The 10,195-nt window shown below is 41.1% G+C and overlaps 1 protein-coding gene across 1 annotated transcript in view; it reads left to right on the top strand.

Moving 5' to 3' along the window:
* Positions 1-911: 911 nt before the first annotated feature.
* LOC139952149 (nucleolar protein 4-like) overlaps positions 912-10,195 on the top strand; it is a 79,513-nt gene continuing 70,229 nt past the window's right edge. Inside the window, exon 1 of the mRNA XM_071951132.1 lies at positions 912-1,178. Coding sequence (XP_071807233.1) covers positions 912-1,178 — 267 coding nt within the window. The remainder of the gene's footprint in view (positions 1,179-10,195) is intronic.

Genomic DNA, 10,195 nt, shown 5'->3' with positions numbered 1-10,195 from the left:
GCGTTCTAGTGTGACTTGGGTTTCAAGCAATACGGGGTTCATTACCTTGAAACAAACAAACGACAACGGGGGCAGAGGCCGCGCCCTTGCAACCAACACCTTCACCGACCGATTTCCTTACATCAAATCTCTAGGCTTCATTATCGCACATTGATTATTTTGCTCGCCCCGCGGAGAAATGTTTACGAAATTCAAGACTCTGTGATCGGGCTTGGAGGTCAAAGGTCGCGTCCGTCTGTGGGACGTTCGGCCGATTTCAATTACGGTGTAAACCTGGACGTGCATTTGAACGCACCATCAATATAACAGCTATTCTGATTGAATGACGCTCATAGAAACTGACTCTTGATTGGTTAGAGCGAGAATACTTTGAAGACTGTCAAACTTTCTCAAGGACAGTTCAATTCGTGTCAAATTCATCGCCAAATCTGCTTCCGGATGACTGATGGTGCAGGGATAGCTTTTGTTGTAGACAAAACAAATACCACGAAGTGTGTCTAGGGGGAACAACCCAGGGCTACATACAGCAAAGTATGAGTTGAAGGCTTCAAGTTTGTATCGCGTTGATCGATCGCCTCTATTAGCGGTGGGCCTTCCCTCCGATATCAACCCGTCTGGAGTGGCAAGTACTTCGGTAAAACCGACTCTGGTAACAATCAGTTCGACAGGTGTGAAGGGAAATTACATCGCGGTGGCGTTTTGGAAGCACGCGTTTCAAAATTGAGCGCCTTGCCACTCTTCTCGCATTCAGTTGGTAGAATCCATGGGTTTACCACATACCACGGGTCTATTGGAATAATAGTTGACTCTAACACAACTTTGTTCAAATTCCAGAAGTGGAAGCTTTTCAACAAAAGGGGACACATTTTTTTGCGATTGTTTGTTGAGAATTCGACTGATTGTATCCACGCATGAATTCACTGACAGACAACAGCGACATGAGGGCCCACTACCAGTCATGGGCCGTTCACAACTACGGCGACAGCGGCAAAACCAAGACGGTGACACTGAAGAAATATGGACGAATTACGGGGTTCTTGAAGGGTGAGGTTGCCCCGACTGGAGAAAGCACCAAGTTTAGGTTTTGGGTAAAAGCCAAGGGCTTCAAAATTGGTCCTCCGGCTAAGAGGCAGAGAGGGGGGCCGAAAGAGGTGCTGTACGTCCCTGTAAAAACAACGGTAAGCGAAACATGAATACTTGTGTTTTAAATTGTATTATGTTGTAATATTGTGTATGGACACGTCTTTTTTGTGACTGAGCAAAAACTACACACATCGCGTAATAAAGACCTACAATTTTGTCCTAAAAGTGTATTTTTATTCATACGTCCTTTTGGTCGGTATTAATAGTATTAGTAGTTTGCAACAGCTCATTCTTGTTTTCAATTATTTATTGAAGCAATGAACCAACGAAGACTTGCAAACAGTATTCGAACTGCGGTTTCTGTCGTTTGTTTGTGTGTTTTTTGTTTTTTTTTCCTTTTTCGTGAAATTACGAAACCCAGTGATCAAACATGGACGATACGTCCCACTGGTAGATCTTCTACAAATACATGACAACAACGAGGACAGAGAATTCTTGCTGTATCCACAAAATTGTCATATCCCTGTTTGGTATACAATCTCTATGTATACACTCGGCTATGGGTAAGGAGCTTTGTGAGAGAATGTCATGTCAAAGGTCATTCAACATCATTCAAAATGGCGGACAGTAACGTGAAACGTGTACGAGGTAACCGTCGAATTACAGTAAACAAAAATAAAAATTTAAAAAGTGCAAAATGTGAACGGTTTATTTTCCGGTTTTAAAAATCTGTGTTATTTTAGTTGGGCATAATTTAGAGTAAATTTTACAAAGTGGCTTTTATTTAGAGATTGATGACGTCTCTTTGCCGAAACGTTGAGAGTGGGATGATCAATCTCCTTGCTACGCTACGCGGCTCCTTTGTTCAGCAAGGTGTGTGCTTACGTGTTGGGATCTAAATGGAGCAAAATGCTTGAGTTGAGTATATAATGTTGTGTATAATGATTGCCATACCAACCAACGATTAAATATTTACCACCTTTGTCGTCATCTAGCGCGTGCGCAGTACAACATCGGACGTTTGATGTTGGCGATCCATTGCAATCTTTCCGTACTTCATAAATATTCATGAATGTGCTCGCACCACCCTGCGCACGATTGTGTGTTTACATTCGTCTCTTCGACCGTGTGCAACACACGTGTTGTAATGTGAACAGTAAAACGGTTGCACTTTTTCCCTATTTGTTGTCTTCAGTCTCGAGTAAACACGTGTAGCATTTTTTTTTCTTTTGCTGGGGCAAGATTAATTCATCGTATTTTCAACCCCGATGACATTTCACGATGTCTGTGGGAATTTCTCCAGCTATTGGAGCAGGAGGTGCAGACCACTTAAAGGCTTTGTGTATCACTGGATGCCACGTTCCGAATCTTCTTTTTATTTTATTTAGCAATACCGCACGAGGCTCTGTCTGGAATTAGTTCCGCTATTTCTTTATTCTCCAATATTCTTCTAGGTTTTTATTAGTTTGCAACGTATGGCAGATGATATTGTATAGAGTTTGATGAAGCTATTAAGACAGCATTTGTATTGCAAAGTGCAAGATAATATAGAATTGACCTATATTTGCATGAAACCAAGTTATAAAGCATTGTCAGGAATTTGTGTTTTTTCCGCCTGGGAATAGAGGGTTTTATTTCAAATGAAGAAGTAAAACCCTCGCAATGATATCCCTAGGTTTTATGTAAAAATGGCATGTCACACGTATGTTATGAAATCTAATTTTCAAACCATTTTTAGAGGATATCAAATGATCTTCTTTCGTGTATCTATCGGGATCTTGGAATAAATATGTATTAGATTGAGTTAATTATGGTAACCAACTAAATCCAGATATACCAGGTTTGCAATCAGTGTGTTGCCGAAATGTATTACCAGCCAAGTCGGTTGATGTCTTTTTGCGAGATATAAACTTCAGTATCATACAACAAATAAGATCCGTAGCATACGTGGTATTTTTCTTACGATGCGTTAATAAGTATCCGAAAATACGTCAGCCCGCGGTGGAAATCATTATTTGAATTACGTCATTATGTCGTTGTATGTCGTTGAACTGTGCTTCAACTTAACACATTGACAGCGTTTTGCACCATTGCTGGCAGTGATGTGAAGATCAATACGTCAAAACATGCACTTATTGAAAAATGTTCTTAGGGAACATTTGGTGAGAGAAAGAACGCTCGCAACCCCGAGTTGGCTCTTACTTCGGGGTATCCCAATCCCTAAATTTAAAAAAACTGACATTCGCTTCACTGAAAGAACAGAACCCAGACTCTTCGCATCGATTATTCTACTATCAAAATATTGAAGTGAGACGAGCCATTGAATAGGAAACCAGACTATGTTCCTGGTCTAGCCGCAGCCCTTTGGCGTTACATCCCCGTTTTAAGACCGTGTAAAAGCTATCGCAAACCAGTCTAGCGTACACGTGTACTTTTACGACAGTGTTTGGCAGGGCAAACTCTGCAATGCCCCCGTCCAAATGCACTTTTAACGACCCACTACACGGAACGATACAGAACCATCAACTACTCACAAATAGTTCAAATTAGTACAATAAGAGGTCGTTCAGATGGACTTGGCAGTAAATCGCCCGTCGTTGGCACTAAGTGGTCAGATATTTTATAATTTATCGATAAAACCGTAAACTTTCAAAGGGGTAACATTTAGCCACTGGATCCAGGACCATGATGCATGACAAATGTATATTATCCCAAGTAACCTATTATGCAATATTTAGCACTCAAATGACTTGACTTTCTGATAGGAAACTCGCAATTTGTTGTTGAATGGAGATTTACCAGGTTTGTGTTCACTTTCGATAGCAGTGACGCACGCGTGTACTTGTAAATATTGTTACGGGAGCAGAATGTTTGTTACAAGCTACAATTTTAACAGGGTGGGGTGTAGAAATATGACATCTAAATCAGCAACTTATGATGTGTAATGGAGTCTTCTTGTGTTACCATGACACGCACGTTTGTATATATGCTGAGATACCTATGTTAGGAGCAAATGTAGACCATGGAATTTTAAAGATTTCCCTTTTGAATCAATTCCGAAGAACAGAATTTCCCCAATGAAAAGCATTACTACGACAGTAGGAATTTCGTTCTGCAGAAAAGAATGCTTTTTTTTTGCAGAAAAGAATTCTAGCGGTATCTGGTATTATCAACAGAACGAGACATCCACACTTGTGCATCCCGCCAACTGCAGCCGTCCCGTAATACATTTGAATAAACACATGCCGAATATGATCCATCACTTTAAGAAGCAATATACCCCAAGAACACATTGCCTAGCTTTCTTGTGGGGGATGTACATGTATAATCTGGAGTTATGTGAAATAAGAAGGGAGAGTAGGCCAGGTCCCACCACCTTCATCTTACATGCTAAGACCGGAGCGTGGAGCCGCGTTCCTTGGCTTCATTAAGCACCCTCTGGATTAGGTACCCCGCCGTGCCTACTCAAGCATTGCTCGGGATCTCAGTTTCTGTTTTTCTTGGAGTCTGTGGTTGTATCCTTTGCGGAGAGGGATGGAGGGAGTGCAGAAGGAGTACAAAGACGTCAAGATTGAAGCCAACACGATCCCACCGTCGTTTATTACCGGGATGAGCCGTTCGATGTCGTCGATAATACCGATTACTTGATATGGATATATCGATATAGCAACCATGGAAATCAGATGATCGGGTTTGGTTTGTTGATGGCGCTCCGTGACAGGTCACGTGAACTATGAATTAATTGCCGAGTCTCTTGGCCATAATAAGGTTATCCTTTAACTCCCCTGGGGGGGGGGGTGTCGCCGGTGATCTTTCAAATTCTACTGTTGTGGGACTTTTGAGGTGTGGATGTCACATGTGAAACGAATGACAATTGCTTCATTTAATTACCTCGTTTATTATCATTAAATATAATGCAACAGAGTGTTGTTCTATGCTGCATTGTACAAACCGCCCCCTCAAAGACCTGCACTCCCACGTGGACTTGATTATACCTGCACCAAAATGTTAATCAGATGTATATAATCATGTATAGCTGTGGAAATCAATACGACTTTTTTACTGGATCTAATAAAAATGTTCCCGACCTTAGCATGCATCAACTCCGACCGCTGCTTCATTATTTGATCCCCAGCCACACCCCCCCCCCCTCCTCCGGTATATAGAAAGAGAGCTACCCTCCCATAATCTACTTCAACTCCAAATCCACGGCTGCCCATCCGTCTTGTTGAAGCCGGAGAGCGACTTCGCCCGTTGCTCTGCATATTGACCTGGCCGTTTCACAGGAGCAGTTGTAATTTCCCCTTGTCGTTCCGGCCCGCGGGTCGCCCTGGCGCCGGTGGCGGTCCCTCCATCGTAGCCACACTGGGACCGCGGAACGGATAAGTGATTACCCCCGCCCGCCTTCCACCTGTCCTTTTCCCATCCTCCTCACAGAGAGCTCCCGGAGTGAGTGGGCCCTTATTGCTTTTTTTCTCTCATTCTCTAGCAGTCCTATCTATTTCCTGTAATATAAAGTCTACTTGTACTCCAGCCTGCCATCCCATGCTCTCCTGCTGCCCATAGTCTTGCATCATTGATCTTTATGTCTCCCTCGCAACGTCTATCTGTCTATCTGGCACCCCTTCTGTCTATAGTTCTGGCAACCCTTCTGTATATAGTTAGCTCCACGAGTAAGCTTGGATCAATCGACACTAAGCCCCTCTTCAGACTCAGTCTACGACCCTATCATTAGATTGTCAAATTCACTTCCAAAGTTGTCCACTATGTCGATTTACCATCAACATCTTTTACCCTTCCTCAAGTATCCCCCTATCATCGTCAGCTCTATACCTTAATTTAGTCCAAAGTGTCCGGACACGAACCGTGGAGAAATGACCCCAGACGCATTAAGGCCAGGTTCGTCCGGGTCCCCTGTTACGAGAACATTATTTCAACACAGTTAATTAGTGAACACCAGCTATACCACGCATTGTTTCTCGAGTTTCTATGTGATACTAAAATATTGAAAGCAAGTTCAACTATTAATTATTATTATTGTTAATTATTATTATTAACTGCACAAGTTAATATCCAACGATCATACAAGTCCTTTAAAGGGTCTATGTAACTTTTGTAGGACAAAAAACACAATGTCCACATATTTACACTAAACTTACACAGTTTGAAGATAATGATGGTAGAAAGCTTCCCTTTCATGACATTGTTTTACTCATTTCTCAAAAACTACAGCACCTCAGTAAGTAATATTTGAAGGGAAGCTTTCCACTATCATTATCTTCAAACCCTGTAAGTTTAATGTAAATCTATGGACATTTTTAAAAGGTACCCAAATTCTTTAAAGGCAGGAGAATGTACGTTTGATGGCTCTGAAAAATAGTGGCAATAAAAACGTACTTGGTAAGAAGCCCAGCAGCTTAGGATAGTACAAAGCATTTTAAGAAACATTTATCTTCAAAGTACTGCGGTTATGGGAAAAGATATCACTTTGTACCATTGCATCAGAAACCCTTGAAACAAACTAATGAAAACGATGTACCTTCCAGCCAATCTCATACTATGTTCTTCTCCCCTATTTCTAACAGCTTGCTTTATTTATTCTTGTCCCATATTTGTCTCTCTACATCGGCCTATTTTAATACCTTTCCTTTTTAAAATGGAAAGTTTCCCAGCCCCAATCCCAGTGGAGCACTCTAAGGTGCTCCCTCCTCGTCCCTTCTTCACTATTTGCCGTCGATCACCTTAAGACATAAAATTCAGAAATAGAAGATGTGATAGAGAGAGAGAGAGGCCCATGAACCTTCATTTGCTTTTTACACATTAAAGACACTGCACACGTTCGGTAATTGTCAAAGTCTAACTTTGTGTATCCCAACATATATGCATGAAATAACAACCTATAAAAAATTCGGCTCAATTGGTCGTCGTTGCAAGAGAACAATGAAGGAAAAAATATAATTGCTGTTCAACTTTGGGTGTTTTAAGATGCATAATAAAATGCTTCAGACCTGAAGTGTTTTATTTTAGGGGGAAATTACCTCTTTCTCAAAAACTATGTTACTTCAGAGGGAGCTGTTTCTCACAATGTTGTATACTATCATGTTGTATACTATACTCTCCATTGCTCATTACACAAAAAGTGTTTTATTCAAACAATTATTTTGAGTAATAACCAAAAGTGTCCAGTACCTTTAATACTCGATCAATCCTTCAGCGTCACACCGTCCCCGTAAATGATCGTAAGGCCCAAATTCTCACTTCAAATAACCGGCTGTGATGAAATCATAAACACACTGTGCACACTGTGTTTCTGTGGTGAGAAGTGGTGTGGGTTTAGGTCCCGTCAATTTATAATTAAACGGGGGACGATTCGTTGATTTGGAAGTATTTTTCTGTTCGTTGTTTGTCCATCATTATTTTGTCAACGTAATTGCTGTTTCTGTAGTGCATACAAAATAGTAATGTATAAAATAAAAATACATAAAACAAACATCTCATTAAATCAAATAATTATTTCGTTCGGGAAAATGTGGAAGTATTTGTCTAATGCCGAAACAAAAGTACAAATTCAGTTCGTGTAATAATGACAATTCTTTTTATTTTACAGATTAAATGTTTTAGTAAAATGTTATCACACCTTAAAATGTGGATCCGAGAAGCGTTACTGCAGTCATGTTTCTCAAATTGTGCAGTCCTTTAAATATTGCCGATAATCCGGAGCGGTTATGTCCAAGCAGGAAGAATAACCCTTAAAAAACGCGGACCGCGCCTTTTGAAATGAAATGTTCACAGGTTAATGTTATTGTATACAGCTACCTTAATATATATTGGATTAAAGGCAGTGGGCACTATTGGTAATAATTCAAAATAATTATCATCATAAAACCTCACTTGGTAACAAGTAATGGGGAGAGGTTGATAGTATAAAACATTGTGAGAAACGGTTCCCTCTGAAGTGACGTTTTTTTCGAGAAAGAAGTAATTTTCCACGGTATTGATTTCGAGACCTCAGGTTTAGAATTGGAGGTCTCGAAATCAAGCATCTGAAAGCACACAACTTTGTGTGTGTGACAAGGGTTTTTTCTTCTTCCATTATCATCTCGCAACTGCGATGACCAATTAAGCCTCAATTTTTCACAGGTTTGTTATTGTATGCAAATGTTGAGATACACCAAGTGAAAAGATTGGTCTTTGACTTTAAAACAAACGAACGGTTCCCAAAACAAAAGATTTACTTTGTCTGTAATCGAACCTGGCCAATTGGCACAGCGGGGTCCACGGTCCCGGTGAATTCCTAATTCCGTAGTAATAATCCTTGCCAACCTATTGTATCTGGCGGTTTTTTTTGCAGCAGGTCTAAACGTTTTCGCTCCAATCCCCTGCGTCCTGCCGCATGTTTTCACCAATCACCCGGAGTATTATTTAGCCTGAGTGTGCACTTTAATATTGATGGATATAAGATGGGTGTAGTGAGGGGGGGGGGGGGGAGGTTGGATATACCAGCGCGGTAAATATTTAGCCAGCGTGGTAACCAGTGATGAAGGATCGTGCATGAATGATCGTGGACTTCAGTTCGGAAGAGCGTCGGTTAGGAGGATAGAGACAGTATTTACTGGCGACGTGAATTACTCCCGGAGCCTGGAGTGTTATGCAGAGACAGAGTTCCCTGGTGTTAGTAAAATTGGCGACTGTCCATGCACTCGCTGCGCACGTATGAGTTTTTTAAAGAGCCGTGTATGCAACAAACATGCTTTGACATTGATGCGTAGAACTCACAATTTGAAGTTCATATTGACTTCTCAAAGCTGTCTTTTATACAGAAGGAGGGGTGCTTCTTACTTTTAAGTTTACCACTATATAAAATGCTAATATTATAGCATTATTTATTTAAAACGTGTGACGTCAGAGCAGAAGTGTAACTAATAAAAACAAAAAGCTGGCAACACCAAATCTCTCTCTCTCTCTCTCTCTCTCTCTCTCTCCTCTCTCTCTCTCTCATCTCTCTCTCTCTCTCTCCTCTCTCCTCTCTCTCTCTCTCTCTCTCTCTCTCTCTCTCTCTCTCTCTCCTCTCTCTCTCCTCTCCTCTCTCTCTCTCTCTCTCTCTCTCTCCTCTCTCTCTCTCTCTCTCTCTCTCTCTCTCCTCTCTCTCTCTCTCTCTCTCTCCTCACTCCTCTCTCTCTCTCTCTCTCTCTCTCCTCCTCTCTCTCTCCTCTCTCTCTCTCTCTCTCTTTATAAACTTTGGTTTCCTTGGTTAACGTCTTACGATCTACACCAAATAATTAAGAAATTGTGACCCCAGGTGTAAACTTGACTCCCTGCTGTAAGTAGTGAAAAAAAGAACAGCGCCCCCATTCCTGACACTTAGGTTTGTGAAATCAATCGTTCGTCTGCCTGAAACGGACATGTTCAAGAAATTTCACATGAGGTAAATGGTAAACAGTATGGTGAACGTCCGACTTCACACTGATACAAACATTCGGCCATCTTGTTGACGTCATAACCAAACCAGGGGCGGGGTACAAACAGTCTGCCCCTGTAATGCAATAACAACCAATTGCTTATTGCGTATACAGGGTACACCGACAAACTTGGTGGGGGTGTGCCAGATTGACTCCAACTCAACATCACCACTTTATGGTTTGCCATAAAAGGCAAAATCACGTGATGTTAATTCGAATGAAAGGGTAAAGTTGATTAGTTGATTGGCCCATATTCAGATTTGATTGGCCCATATTCAGATGCAACCCAATAATATAAGAGAAGTTTGAGAAATAATCAGCATTTTGCCGATGGGACTGTCTGTGTTATTTATGTCTATTGAGTCGCACAAACTGTTATATGCAGTCAATCGTCTGAACGTCGTACAACTAAAGTGATTTTCATTTATTAAAAACCGAGGCAATTCACAGGCCACCATGACCAGGCCATCTCGAAGAATAAAATCCATTCGCATTTCAATGTTCATATATTTTTCTTGGTGATCGTAAGACATTGTTCAAAGAATGAATCCTGTGCTACTGAAGTGTTCATGTACATTTACTTTAGTTGGTTGCCTTCTAGTTGCCTGTAAAAGCATGAGTTTTCCCTATGTACAGGGATTTCCTCCAACGTC

This window comes from Asterias amurensis, chromosome 20 (assembly GCF_032118995.1).
Source record: "Asterias amurensis chromosome 20, ASM3211899v1".
Lineage (NCBI taxonomy): Eukaryota > Metazoa > Echinodermata > Asteroidea > Forcipulatida > Asteriidae > Asterias > Asterias amurensis.
Note: the sequence above shows the minus strand (reverse complement) of the source record. Positions and strands in the feature narration are given on the sequence as shown.